We start from the raw sequence: 15596 nt of genomic DNA, 5'->3' as shown, positions 1-15596 counted from the left end.
AGCATTTATGCTTACATTTGTTGTGTTATGTGTTTCAGGTACTTGTGATGAGCGCGGGAAGGCGCCGACATGATTCTTACACACACGCATTGGAGTTTTGTAGAGATTATGGGGAAAAGTTTTGTGATAATAACATTTGATACAATGTGTTTGACATTATTTATGAATGAATGAATGTTTTTAAAAATGAAAATTTATTTTGAAAATTCACGTTGTTACAGATTGTTGTGTATAAGAAGAAATTTCAATCTGTAGACTTCGAAAAGCAAATGAACATCAATGTGTTCTTGAGGAATGATAATTTGGTCAGATGGATTCAAAAGACAACTACTTAGGCTCTAATACCAATTGTGAGAATATAAACCGAACAAAAATGAAACTAATAATATAACATCTAGTCTAACTCTGAAACAATCCATCATGAATATCAGCTTGTATTAAATGCAAGAAATAGAAAACAAAACAATAAGAACGTTTTTAGGAGAATATGATTAATTGTATTTCAATTTCATAAAAGTACTAAACAATGAAGACTTAAAAGCCTATTTAAAGGCACATTCAAACATACTAATATCTACTGGAAGAAAGAGTATGATACTAAAAATTATATAATTAGAATCATACACTGAAAAATGACCGTGTAGAAATTTTTCCTTAAACACTAACATGAATAAGACAAAAACATCTTCATTGCTCAAAACGACATTTATTGGATGGAGAATTTCTTGAATGACAAATTACTTCAGATCATACACTACACTCAGATGAGCTTCACATCAGATGGTTGGTCACTTCTTGAACCATAAGTAACTGACTAAAAAAATCCATTGCTCATCTTATTCTTATGTATGCTTGGATTGAAGACCTTAACGTGAGTTAGGGAATAACTTAGACTTTAAGAAAGCCATGAAATTTGTGGTAAGCTTGTATATTTGTTTTTATATGTTTATTGTTAACAACCTCAGTAGTTTTCAAAATTCGATTTAAGTTTAGTATTTTTGGGACCAAAGTGTTTTTTCACAAACATAAACTCCAAGTTTTTGGGGTAATCTCCACATACGTTTTTCTTAAGTATGTTTTCATCTAGACCTTAACGAGGGGTGTTACACCTTTCTTCATTGACTTTCACTTTTCTTTACTGTTACCCTATCTATTGGATGTTCTACCCTTATCTTCTGCTCTTAAGAAACTCATAGAAGATTCCCTTACATTCCTTCTACATATACCCTCACATATAATTAAATCGTAAATGCTTTCAAAGGTAAGCTTCGTAGTTCTGGGCGAACTGCTAACTGCTGTGACCATTCCAAACCAACTATCTACCAAAGAAGAAAATAAAAATGTGTGTACTTCATCTTGAAATTTAATTCCTTATACTATCTTAGATATTATTAACATAAATTCATTTATATGATCTGTCATTGAGTCACCTTCCTTAATTTTATGTCATTACCAAATGTCGAATTAAGAAAGCCTTATTCACACTTGAGGGTTTTACATACATGTTTGATGATGCACAAATCAGTCCAAACGTTGACTTCTCATTAACGATGTTGTATGTAATTTCTTCACTAACGATAAGGAGACCATACCAATAACACATGGATCCAACATATTATAATCCTTTTTCTTAATTGTGTTAGATTTCTTTTCACACAAGGGTTCATGTATCTTCTGGTAGAGATAATCTTCGCCTTACATCTTCTAAAAACCAAACTTATGAACTTCAAATTTATTATTCGTAACTTTACGCTTTCTTGCTTATTTTTAAATACATTTCCTACGTATGATTTTGGTCACATATGGTACATTTACATTCGACAGTATAAATTAGAGTTGGTCAATGACACCTACCTTCAATGGACATATCCACTAGCACTCCCCACACTTTAACTTTGTAAAATGATATTTTTCAACAATATGCTTTCTAAAATATTACTTTTAGTCCATCGGCCTAGAACTTTTTAGATGTTACCTTCACCCTTTATTTTTGTGAAGTTTTGTGTTTAAGCCTTGTAATATATATAATATAATTTTCCTAAAGTTATCACCCCCTACGTTTGTCACATATCATTTTGACATTTTCGGTTTTGAACTTTATAAAATATTATTTTCATCATTTCGATTTTCTAAACTTTCGTATTTATTCCATCCGGCGACAGTTGTGTCACTTATATCAACAATGTATATTTACCTACCAACAAAATGCAACAATGTCTAACTTTTTTCAGTACAATTGTCAAAATTGGATTTACAAATTTCACGCCCTAACAACGCGCAACGAGCAAAATAGTTACAAATTTCACGCCCTAACAACGCGCAACGAGCAAAATAGTATTCTAGATCTAAAACGTAAATCATTATATCACAAAGTATGTGTCTAAAGATTATTATACTTCCATTATTAATTAATTAATGTAAAAGCATATATTATTAATAGTAAGCATAGTTTAGAGTGCCAATGTTTCCAAATAAGAATATACGTATATGTATATATTGAACACACTTGCTTCTGAAATGGAATATAGTTCTTGTAATGCCGCAATAATGTCTGAACCTCCCAACACATCCACCACAACACCACCCAATATTGTGAATGTAACACCTTATCCTGCCATCGCGTACAAAAACCACCATCTGCCGCCCATAACCCACGGTGGCGCAACCACATCCAACGTCGTGTTGTTGCCTGCTTCCAACCACCGAGAGTACCGGAAAGGCAACTGGACCCTCGAAGAGACCCTTGTCCTAATCACCGCAAAGAAGCTGGATGATGAGCGTCGAATTAACGCCACCACCTCCGCCACAGCAAACAGCCGTGCGGCCACCGGCGGGGAGCTGAGGTGGAAATGGGTAGAGAATTACTGTTGGAGTAATGGCTGCTTCCGTAGTCAGAACCAGTGCAATGACAAGTGGGATAACTTGCTCCGCGACTACAAGAAGGTCCGTGAGTACGAACTCCGATCACCGGCGCAAAATCGTCCGTCGTATTGGTCAATGGATAAAACCCAACGCAAAGATCGAAATCTGCCATCGAACTTGCTACTTAATATCTATGAAGCACTAAACGACGTTGTTCAGAAAAAAACCCCCCAGCGACATTGTCTTCCTCAGCAACAGCCTCCTCTCGCAGTCCTTCCACCTCCCCAGCCGCCTCCGTCGTCGCTACCTCCTCCTCAGCCATCGTCATCTCAACATCACCCTCCGCCTCCGCCTCCGCCTCCTCCTCCTGCTTCAGGTAATTCAAAAAATACACGTTTAGTCGTTTACACACACTACAATAGTTTATGGATAATTAGATCTTATGATTCATAATTTAACGTGTTCTGAAATTAAAAGAAAAATACATACACTAGTTATTTATAAATTTTAAATGACATTAACTACAAAAGATTTGTATTTGATAAAAGTAATGTGGGGAAAATCCGTCGTTTTTGGTATAGGACTATGGGAGAATAATCATGTATTTGTGTATTATCTTATTATAATAATCTATTTATACTTTTTTTTTACAAACAATACCAATTAATTTTTATTGTTTCAATAAAGAACAAAATATTTGTACTTTTTTAATCATAATAAATACCTTATTATTATTAGGCTTGAAAAATAGATGTATGTTTATCACAAATCGTATTATATTAGTATTAAAAAAGTAAGTACGTTTTTATTAAAAGATATATATATATATATATATATATATATATATATATATATATATATATATATATATATATATATATACATTGTTACTTCAAGTAAAGATATACAATGTGTCCAAAATAGCACATATGTGTTATTATTATTTTTTTTTTGTCATTTACATATTTTAATAACTCACACAAAAATAATACTATAGTTGTATTTTTAATAAATAAAACCATGGAAAAAAGTAATAAGACGAAGGAAATGAGTAAAACGTTAGCCTTCTTGATTGTACCATTCTCATTTTTGACATTGCATTTGTGCACTTGCAAATGTCATTTCATATTAATAATATTAACTAGACATGAGTACTATAATAAGAAATGAGCAGACAAAATACATAAAAACAATACCTTACATCTATCATTTTATGGATTTAATAAATGCATAACAACAAAACGTCTGCAATTCTTTATAAAATATGTAAATTATCCGTACAAATAGTTCTACCCTTCACATTTACCATTATAAAAAAAAAATACAACAAATTCAATCATATATTTGTTCATAACGATTCGAATACAAGCAACTGATAAAAAAATAAATGATGCACTTTTTTTTTATATATTTTTGTTACAATTAGTAGGAATATAAGAATAAATGTTATGAATCTTGGAATTTAAATATATTTTAAAATAAACAAATAATAATAGGAAATGTCAGAAAAAAATAAAAAGTTGATGGAAGTTTTGGCGTCGGTTATAGAGAGAGATAATGTTGGTCAAAGATGCAGGGTTTGAAAACTCTGGCACACAGTTATTGCAACCCTTTCCTCCATTTATGGTTCTCTGGATTTTATACAGTACAGTCAACAGCTGTGAATTCCTTTTACAACCTCACCATCTCATTCGCTCATTCGCTACCATCAAGTACTTCTAAAAGCTCTTGGCATCATGTGGGTCCTCCCTTTCAGGAACCTTTTTCACACTATTCAAACTCTCCACTTCTCTAACTTTTTATCACAATTTTTATAAATATAAATATATATGATTAAACATGCATAATGTATTTAGGTGTATAACATTTTAATATGAGGTATTGTTCGACAAGTTGGTAGAAGATAAGAATTTAATTTGTTTCATGCGATAAAATAACGGTTTTGTAGTTATATATTGTTGCATATGTCGATTAAAAAACCAGTTTTATATATAGGTATATATTGTAGCATATCTCTATTAAAAAACCAGATGCATAAATTAAACAAAAAAAACAAAACAAAACGGTGTTGCAAAATATGCATTTTACTTATGACAAGTTTTAGGCCTCTAATATATGTTGGTGTCTCTTATTAAAAATTCTTTGTGAGAGAAAATCATGATTTCCACATGTAAACATATACCCCTCTATACCAAAAACTATTTGTTAGAGAAATTCCACATATTTAATACTCAAAAATTTTACATATCTAATTTGATGTCTTAAGAGGTTGAATCAAGTCTTAAGAGGTGTATTGATGTATATATTGGCTAGACATTGTACAATCACCATTTTTTTAAAGATAAATAAAAAATTACATTTACATGTTAGATGAAAGAATTTGTAGCAAAAGTTCAACTATTATGATGAATTGTATTATATTATATATATAAATATAAATATAAATTATATATATATATATATAAATGGTTTGAATGGTCATATTTTTATGGTTTTTTGTAGTTTTATGGTATTTTGGAGTGTAGTGATGATGGGTTGAAGTGGGAGTGGTGGCCTGCAACTGCACAAAGATTCGTAGTAGCCATTGATTGCAAGATCTACCTTTTCTTTCTTCTGCTTTACAATTACATTGCAACAAATACCTACTGCATATATACGAATCTTTAATCACGTACACTATCTTAAGTTCATGTTAAACAATCAATAATTAATATCTCACTTTTCTTATTCTCAAAACTTTTACGATTTCCATATAACTGATAATTGTTAACATAAATTTCAGAAGCATCGGTAGAATCATCGGAAACAGAAGGAGAAGATGCAGACAATGATAATAAAAGGAGAAGGGTGAGAGACATCGGAAGTAGCATTGTTCACAGTACCAGAGTATTATCAGAAACCCTAAAACGCTTTGAGGAGAAGAAGGAGAAAAGACACCGAGAATTGATGGAACTTGAAGAACAAAGACTTCACTTGGAAGAGACACGAAATGAAGTTAATCGTCAAGGGATCACTGGTCTGATCACATCGATTAATAAGCTTTCCGATGCTATTTATGCACTTATTTCGGAAAAACGTGATAGACCATAACATACCATGCATGGGAGAGATTCTTTTAGGTGTAATGGTTTATATATTTAAGTTAAGAAAATGGTTATTGATTGATCCATAGATCGTACATATATGTATGTATTTGACCTTTGCAATTGCAATTGAATTAAGTATAAGTTAGAAGATAAGTTTTTGCGATTGTTATCTGTTATAACAAGATAAAGAGAATGGAAATACATGAAGGATTAATTTGCATCCGACGATTGCTCTTATGCTTGGAAAGTTTTAAAGTCGCGATTTCTCAAGTGGTTTTGACTCTTCTTGATGAAGACATCTAAGAGCAAACTCAAATCCAAGGGAAATCAAACAAAGATCCAATAAAAGGAAATATAGTGAAATGAAATGCCTCAAAAAGCTACGAAGAAAATTACAAAGACACAACAAGAGAATTGTAGGAATAGATCGAGGCTTGTATTTGACACAGTTTGTTTAAAGCTTAATTTCCCCATTATCACATGTTGGTTTCTCATGATACAACAAGAATAAATGGTTTTTCGAATACAGTTGAACTCAACTACACCCATATATTACATTGGTAAAAGCTTCAAAACTTGTAGTTTCAGTCCCGTAATTTGTGTGCAAGAGTCCGTATTTATACGACAAACAACACTATAATTATCAAATCAAAACCGATAAAGTAATTATGTTGATTAAACACAATAAACCGATATCTTAATACATCATTAATCTAATTTATAACATTAATACCATGTTTATTTGTCATTTATGAAAATGAAAAGTAAAATCTAGCAAAATGTATTATACATTTTTTAGGTCGACAGATTCGTGTGAGGATAAAGGTTAGTTAACCGAGGCCAATCTCAATCCACATTTGCATCCCTTGCATGTAAAAGAGAGTCATTGTGGTACTAAGGCCTAAAAGCGCACGGAATGCCTCCATAGATAAATCCACTTTCTTGTAACTATTCCTCCTATGTGGGATGACCTCAAATCAAATCCTCACTCAAAAAATCATTCAGTCTTCTATAGATTAATTTCTTATTCATCTCATGTTTGTTTTTGGACACTTACTATATCAAAATGAAATTAATCTTTTTCATCTTTAGTGTAATGGCTTATATATTTAAGTTAAGAACAATAGCATTGTTCACAGCACCAGAGTAAACTCCTAACTACCAGTAGTTTTTTTGACAAGTTTATCATTTGTTTCCGGTTAGCCAATAATTAGGACTATACCGTCAAAAAAACAAAGTTTAGGGTTTTATTGTCAAATCGTGAATTAGGACGTTACTGTCAAAAAGATAAAGTTTAGAACTTTTTTGTCAAATCGTTGAAAATATTGGAACTTTAGTGTATTTCCGTAGCCCAATAATTTTTTATTGTAATTTTCGTCGCAACACTACTATTTTTCTTACCATCATCATCTTTAACCTGATACAATCACGATCAGGAGAAACAGATGAAAAAGAGAGAGCGAAAGACTTGTAAAATTTTCTTCTTGGTTCGCTGCCAAATCTTGAACTGAAAAGAGGGGACAAATTATACAAACACAAACAACACACGCCTAGTCAAAATGGTGTGAATGTGGAGAAGGGGTAAGAAGGACAATTTTGTTTTTGTTTTTTTTTTTCGGTTTCTTTGTTCTTCATTTTTAGGATTGCAAAAAAACCAACACAACCCTGGTTCTTTCTTTCTTTGTTGATTATCTCTATTTTTTTCAATGTCGGTTTGTAGAGATTAAAAAAACTATTTAACAAGAAGCAAACGTTAATGATTTCAATAGGATCTAGTTGCCATAGAAGGTTTCAATAACTCTTATGCTTAAAAACTATCATACCAATAAATTTCTAACCAAAAAAAGGGATATATACACTAAAGTCATAATATTTTTAACAATTTGACAAAAAAATCTTACACTTTATTTTTTTGACAGCAAAGTCCGATTTGATGATTTTGACAGTAAAATCATAATTACCGGCGAATCGGAAAAAAGGGTAAACATGTCAAAAACTACAAGTAGTTAGGACTTTACTGTCAAAAAATAAAGTTTAGGACTTTCTTGTCAAATCGATGAAAATATTGAGACTTTAGTGTATATATCTCTTTGAAGTTTGAACAAAATATAATTCATGTTCCAAAATGGTTAACCCATTTAGTCAATTCCCCACATAAATGAAAATCGATTAAGAAATTTCAAGTTATTTAGATTCCATGAGTTGAACGATGTATAGGATATGTAGGTTGTTAACGTATGGTCCATTAGCATGGCCCATACGGCTACCCTTGCCTAGCGCTCTCATGATGCTCGCCTGTTAGCCTTGTCTGATGCCCACGCGTGGCACTCGGGCTCTCTTACTCAGCTCCTTGCTAGCTCGGCTTCAGTTGGGCTGGCCTAATGCCTAACCTAATTCTCCCTTGACCAAATTATCCTATATAAATAGAACATGCTTCTAGTCACCTTCTCCAACCAAGAGCCTTCATGGCTAAACATACACCATACATACTAAGATGCTTCTCTCTAGCTAGGGAGAACCATCTCATATATACCAACCGATCTAACTTAATCGTCAGAGCTTGCTCCCAGGGCACTGTCCCTGGGGAAACTCTAATGACTTTGTTGTAACTATAGCTTATGTATCTCGTAGAAAACTCAATGACGACACCACTTCCAGATCTCCGATCCGGATCCAACACAGAATATCCGGCAGCCTGAGCACATGTCACAACATTTGGCGTCATCTGTGGGACCAAGAACGAATAACAATCGTCTCTTGGTATCAAGATCAGTATCGCCTCCGATTTCTTCAAATATGTTTTTCTTCGCCTCAAGATTGCCCAAGTCTGTTCATTTCTACCATTACCTGTTCAGATCCGTTTGGCTCTCGTCAAGATCTGTCCATATTTGTTTCCCAAACATTCAGATCTCTAAATCTGCTCCATTCTTTCTCTTAGATCTCTATATCTATTCTGTTTTTTCCCAAGTCTCTAGATCAGCTTCATTATTTTCGTTCAGATCTCAAGATCTGTTCAGTTCTTGTTCATTTGAACATTTCTGAAGTTCGTAAAAACATACTCAGATCGATTTGCGTTTGTATTTCAATGATTTGTTTAGAAAGTTGGGGAAGAAAGGAAGTTTTATGAGTTCTTATGCCTTTATCAGTTCATGTTACCAAGAAAATCCATTTTATTTGGTGATTTTCTGTATAAAACTTCATTCTTTGAAGTTGGTATTTGTACATATAGCTGTAAAGCTTGTACATACCAAGAAACTCAACAAAATCCTAAGAGCCATGCTCATATTTATCACTTTCACCAAAACACACCTTAGAGGAACGAATCTCGAAATTACAACTCATAAATTGTACAAATCATAACAAAAATACAAGAAAAGTGCATGTGTTTATCTCATCTTCATAGAAAAAAGAAAAAAAAAATCATGTATTCTTTGAGCAAAATACATGAGTTATTTTTGAAGACCATACAAAAATTTACTCTACCTATCTAAATTTTATTGCTTGGTAAAAAAAGGGTAGAAGAAATGGTACATGTTGCCTAGTACATACCTCGAAAATAACAACTTACAGCTCATGATTTTACAAAGGGTAATAAAATGTACAAGAATACTGTACAAAGAGAAAATAAGTTTTTGTGGGTTTTTACCTTACCCCATTCACATATTCCCAGAAAATCCATTTTTTAATTAATGATTTCCGTATGCAATTTTGCCTATTGATACTGGCTGGTGTTTACCATCTTTTACCAAAACACACGTGATCATTTTTGAATACCCTAGTATAGAAGTTAAACCAAGCTATTCCAGTAGATAGTTTGTACACACTTGATTAAATTACAACAATGGTCTCTAGTTTGGTACACTTGTGCCTCTCGTCAGCTGACCATAAAGTAGGGAAAACAAAAAAAATGGCCAAAAGATGTCAAGGAGAAGACAAAATAGCATCTCCGGTGGGCCCCACCTAGACCATCCCTTTCATCAAAAAGATGGTAAGCCCCACGTATTTAGCTTCCAGCTCTGACAAGCAACATCGTCCAACTCTGGCTCCGATCAGCCTCAAGAAATGAGTCAACAAACCAACATTGTTGGAGGAGCTCACTGCTCCGATCTCTGTTGCAGTTGGCGACTCTCCAACAACCATCGCTTCACAGCTACACCCTTGGAGTCGCCATTGCCGGTCACCTCCATCTACGACTAAACGACTCTAACGAAAAAATATGTCGCATCTATTGTAATCTTCATCCCCACCACCAACAACACCATCGCCAACCAACAGTGATCTCCGGACCATCGCACAACGTCACCACAACTTGCCCTCCCTGACTTGTTGATGTGAGATCTGATGAAACAGCTCCATCGGTCTCCATCGTCCCCATCGATAACAAGTCACCCAACAGCCTGACGCTGCTTGCGGGTTCATTATTCCGACCTCCTTAGGCAGTAAGGTTCGTCCACCAATCGTCGGCACCTCTTCCTTTCGGGTATCACATGGTGATAGACGTGGCTAGAGAAGTCTTCACCCATACCATAGGGAAACACAAGTAGGCCCCATAGGTATACCCTTGATGCACAGTCCAGTTCAAATGAACGTTGGGATCCTCCTAAGTTAGCTATTTTATTGGGTTATCTCAACAACAAATAACCAACTAATTTTGCAAAATAAAAATCAGTTGCGTGCCGCAAGCTCCGCTCAACAAAATACGCTTTCAGAATAAGTGTTGTGGTCCAAAAGACTAGATCTTTCAAAAAAAAAGAAGGAGAAGAATTGGGCCAAGTATTTTAAATGGGATCCAACAACCCATTTTTTGCTCTTTATATTTTATCTTGGGCTCCTCAAATAGGGCTAAAAAATTCTATCGTTGGGTCAACAATTTTTGGGCTCCAACAACTTTTTGAGCTCCCATTAAATCACATTTTTAATGGGTTAGCTCAACAACAATATATACAATTTCACCTCATATAAGCAATTTTACCCCACCCTGTCAATCCTCACGACGACACGATCTATATTCTCATATCTAAAATTAACCTCTTTACCTAATCCATACCCCCGGGATTGGGTATACCTAATCCAAGCTCTCGGATCAATAACTATGCCCATTCCATACTCTCAGATTTGGGACAATTGACTATGTCTAATCCATGCTCCCAGATTAATGAAAAATAATTATGTCCTCTCCATACTCTCGGACTAAAGACGAATAACTATGTCAAATCCATGCTCTCGGATCAATGACAAGTTTTAAAGTTATACTCTCCGTGTATATCTCACTCGTACTCATAAGGAGGTACTACCCAATATTCCTCTAATTAATTTAGGTTTACTCTATATCCTGAATCATCATATTTTATCATATATTCTCTTAACACGTATCTCATGAAATATCAAATATTTCACACGTAAAAATATATTTAATACTTTAATCAATACTTGTATTAAAATCATGTTCATGAAAGGGACTATGCACTCACTTGTTAAAGTGATGATTCCAAACTCGGGCAACGCTTCGCATCTAACAATTCTATTTTCCTTCGACGAAACCTAGTATCATTACTGCTAGATTTTTGTCTAATATTTATAGTGACTATCTACGAGCAAAATTGTTTTATAAGTGTTAAAAAATACTTTTCAACCACTATGTACAGACAGGGGCAGACATGAAACACCGGAGGGCAGGACCATTTTGGCATTATAGCACTTCTGAAATCCAACAACCCATGCGACCCTTCAAAATAGATTCCCCGTACCGCGAGTACTTAAAAGATATTATAATAACACTTTATATTTTATAATACATAGCACATATATTGTTTATAGGTTCATAATAACGACTTATGACTATAAATATAAGTTACACTGAAAACAAAATAGTGTAGCTTAACTTATCGGGTTTTTAACGAAAACCTGGAAATTGCGCAGGCAAAACTCCGACTCTAAAAACTTCTTTCATCGGCTTTTTGACGACTCAGTGTTTCTCTATTGCACCCTAAAACTAGGAGAAATTGATCAAGAAAGAATGAAGGATTCTAAAGAGAGTATAGCGGAATGGTGTAAGAAAATATGAAGAATTCATCCTTTATTTATAGGGGTTTGATCATAGAGTAGGCCCTAAGTTTCGTCCGTATCTTCCATGTATTAGCTCCATTTTCTACGTTCTTTATGTCCATGCTAGGTATTTACGAGTACGACAACTTTCATTTAGACCCCGTCGGCTAATTCTTATTCTATCTCAGATTTACAAATATGTATCGAATTTATTGCGCTCGAAGAGTAGGGACTAAGTTTCGTCCATATATTTAACATACGAGCTCTATTCTCAGCGTTTTTATATCCACGTTTTGGTATTTACGACTACTACGACTTTCATTTAGACTCCATCGGCTAATTCTCATTCTATCTCAGATTTACAAATTTGTATCGAATTCGTCGTGCTCGAAGAGTAGGAACTAAGTTTCGTCCATATCTTTCGCATACGAGCTTCCTTTTCGACTGTCTTTTTATCGTTGAGCTCCTATGAACGAGATCTTCAATTCTTGTTTAGATTTTTTTGTATAAAAATCGACCGATCTAAAATTCAATTTCCGGGTTGTGCACTTCTATGCTAAATCTTAGAAAAATCATAACTTCGTCATACGAAGTCATATTTGGACGTTCTTTTAATGCATGCTCTCGGTTTAACGTATACTATAACTTTTGTTTAGATCACGAAGGCTAAAAAGTATTTTATCATAAATTCACTTTTTACAATTCACGGTGTCGTGTCGGTTTTCCTGCAAAACTTCGACAAGTCATAACTTATTTGTTATAAGTCAGATTTCAGCGTTCTTTATATGTAAGAAATCCTTGTGACATATACTATAACTTTTTTTAAGATTATTTATCCTAAATAATCTTCTAACAAATAGTCATTTTTGACGTTTATTGTCTCTAAATTGACTAGCCCGAATCTGTAGGCGTTACAATTATCTCCCCCTTAGGATGATTATGTCCCGTAATCATCAACAAAACAGGGCTTGTAGAATGACTCCATACGTTACTTTTTCATCTTAGGTAATAACCGTAACTTTCAAATTAGTATCTCACTTTTGGACTTCTTGACTGTTGACGGTGCTCTACCTTGCACCCGTTCTTCATATTATGTTGGACTTTCAATTGTAACCTTCAAATTACAAAATTGAGCTTTATTGGAGACTCCTTCTTCTTGTTAACAGTCTTATGTGATATAATCATAATTGATCGATGGGTTATGTTCTAATGACCTCACATCGTATGATGCAACACTTAAATTCAAGTTTTTTTTAATCAGATTCCAGAATGGAATATACCTTCCTTCAGGTTCTAATGGGACATAATCACATTCTAGCATGTAGCACTTCTAGCTACAAGCTTCTTACTTTAACAATGATCACAATACTTCAATTGATTGCTTCGATTATCTTTTACTTCAATCTTCTGGCTTAAGTTGGTCGCTACATCGAACTTGGTTCTCTGAACCACATAGAATACATATGTTAGTCAGACTCGATATGATATGACCACTAGGGTTGGAATAATAATCATCTTCTTAGTCATTATCAAAACGATGGTAACGGCAGACATGAACAAAACAGAGTCAATTACTAGTGCCTTGGTAACCTTTTGACTTTCCCTGATCAAAGTGCGAGTCATGTGCTTCCGGTAGTATAGGCCTTTACTACCTTTCACACCTACTCATACTCATCCCAAGTATTTTTCTCTTGGTTTTCCAAAGAATCATATAATTTTCCCTAGAATCTACTAGGGCTTCTTCCATGCGTATCTTCAATCATCAATTATGCTTCAACTCGATTGGTGATGGAAACGCCAGACAATAGGAAAACTTCGGGAATTACACCAATCATTCTCTCATTCCCCAGTTAAATGTGTACATTTGGATTTATTGTACTTCTCTGTATGTACTGTTATTTTATAATATGTATTCTAAAAGCAAGATGCCACTTTTACGATATCTTCCGATAGGTATCATTCACACTATCATAAGCCTTCTCATTTCCTCCATTTACTCAATTCACTATGAGTCTTCACCATGACTTTATGTTCATGGATGCAGGCGTTCAATGTATCGTGATGAGAATATAGATAGAGAAGGTTTAGACATGTAATCCTCCTTATTACTCCAAAAAGTTACATGTCAGTTCTAATACCGTAATCAAAATTTTAGAAACTTGAGCATATAAAATTTCCATATCCGGTCGGAAATAGGCCATAGATCCAATTAAACGATAGCATCATAAAGCTTATAAGGCATCTTATAGCATAAATCATTTAGCACATAAAATCAATTTAGGAATCTTCCCTAAATAAGTTAGTGCTCATGTCTATTCAGACATACTTCCTAAATATATCAGACACTCATCTTACAATCATCGCTTGGCATTCTATGTTTAAATCTAGAAATCCTACAAATTCCTAGTTCGCTTAAACTAATGCTCTGATACCAAATGTGACATCCCCAAATTCACAGTTATTTTAAAAACTTTATTTATGCTTATTTGAAAATCAGAGTATACATTTTACAGAATAATATTGCGAAATTTGTTCTTAGAAAACATGATAAATATATTATCAAAACATTTTTGAAGAAATATATTTTGTTTATATTAAAACTTTGGGATGTCATCGTCAATACAAAAACATAAGCATAAACAGACCTTACATTCATTTACACTAGTGGTTTACATCTCCTTTAATATCTCAGTGTAATGTAGCTTCGTATCGACACCTGTGATACAAATAAACTGAGTGGGTCAGGTTGGGAAACCTGGTAAGTACATAAGGATTTCAATCCCGCAATGTTATATATATATATATATATATATATATATATATATATATATATATATATATATTAGAACTCACAGTATATACAATTTCACCTCGTATAAGTAATTTTACCTCACCCCGTCGATCCTCACGACGACACGATCTATATTCTTAGACCTAAAGTTAACCTCTTTATCTAATCCATACTCCCAGATCGGGTATATCTAATAGATGCTCTCAGGTAAATAATTATGCCTATTCCATACTCTCGGATTAGGGATAATTGACTATGTCTATACATGGTCCCGAATTAATGATAAATAACTATGTCCTCTCCATACTCTCGTACTAAAGACGCATAACTAAGTCAAATTCATGCTCTCGGATCAATGACAAGTCTTAAAGTTCTATCAATTTTGAAAATATTTATTGTAATCGCATGATGTTTGATTAAAAACATTTTGTTCTTCTAGAAAACTTCTTTGACCTCAGAATTGATGAAAATTTCTTTGTACATTATGTTGAACAACATTCCTTTGAAAATTGTTTTGTGAAAACCATTCATTAGGAAAAAAATTCCTTGGACGTTGGTTGTGAACAAAATTTTCATTTCTTTCTTTTTGAACACTTGATGTTTGAATTGGTTTGTGAACGTTAGATTGACCCTTTGTAAAATTATTTCGCTTTGGAGTGGACTTATTTTGAACAAAAGTCTTATTTTGAGAAAACGTCTTAACATGTTCGAATGGTTTTTGTTTGAAAATGTTTTGCTTTTGAAACGTTTTGACATTTTTCCAATAGACTTTGTTTCGAGCCTTTGACATCAAAACTCCTTCCTCTTTTGCA

General features: G+C 33.7%; 1 protein-coding gene across 2 annotated transcripts; it reads left to right on the top strand.

The window, feature by feature from the left end:
• Nucleotides 1–2270: 2270 nt before the first annotated feature.
• LOC145052719 (uncharacterized) lies at nt 2271–6112 on the top strand. Of its 2 annotated transcripts, none has more exons than XM_079000583.1 (2): nt 2271–3238; nt 5648–6112. In XM_079000583.1, the coding sequence occupies exons 1-2, from the start codon at nt 2488–2490 to the stop codon at nt 5950–5952; spliced, it is 1056 nt and encodes a 351-aa protein (XP_078856709.1). In that variant the 5' UTR covers nt 2271–2487; the 3' UTR covers nt 5953–6112. The 2 variants fall into 2 exon arrangements, with proteins under 2 accessions (XP_078856709.1, XP_078856708.1); XM_079000582.1 differs by having other exon boundaries at nt 5645–6112.
• The last annotated feature ends 9484 nt before the right edge of the window (nt 6113–15596 follow it).

This window comes from Lactuca serriola, chromosome 5 (assembly GCF_051521515.1).
Source record: "Lactuca serriola cultivar US96UC23 chromosome 5, Lser_US96UC23_V15, whole genome shotgun sequence".
Classification (NCBI taxonomy): Eukaryota; Viridiplantae; Streptophyta; class Magnoliopsida; order Asterales; family Asteraceae; genus Lactuca; species Lactuca serriola.
Note: the sequence above shows the minus strand (reverse complement) of the source record. Positions and strands in the feature narration are given on the sequence as shown.

Excerpts from the sequence above, each read along its gene's own strand:
- LOC145052719 (XM_079000582.1), top strand. The coding sequence starts at position 2,488 with ATGTATATATTGAACACACTTGCTTCTGAAATGGAATATAGTTCTTGT. Across the intron at positions 3,239-5,644 it reads GCCTCCTCCTCCTGCTTCAG|AAGCATCGGTAGAATCATCG; the intron begins GTAATTCAAAAA and ends CATAAATTTCAG.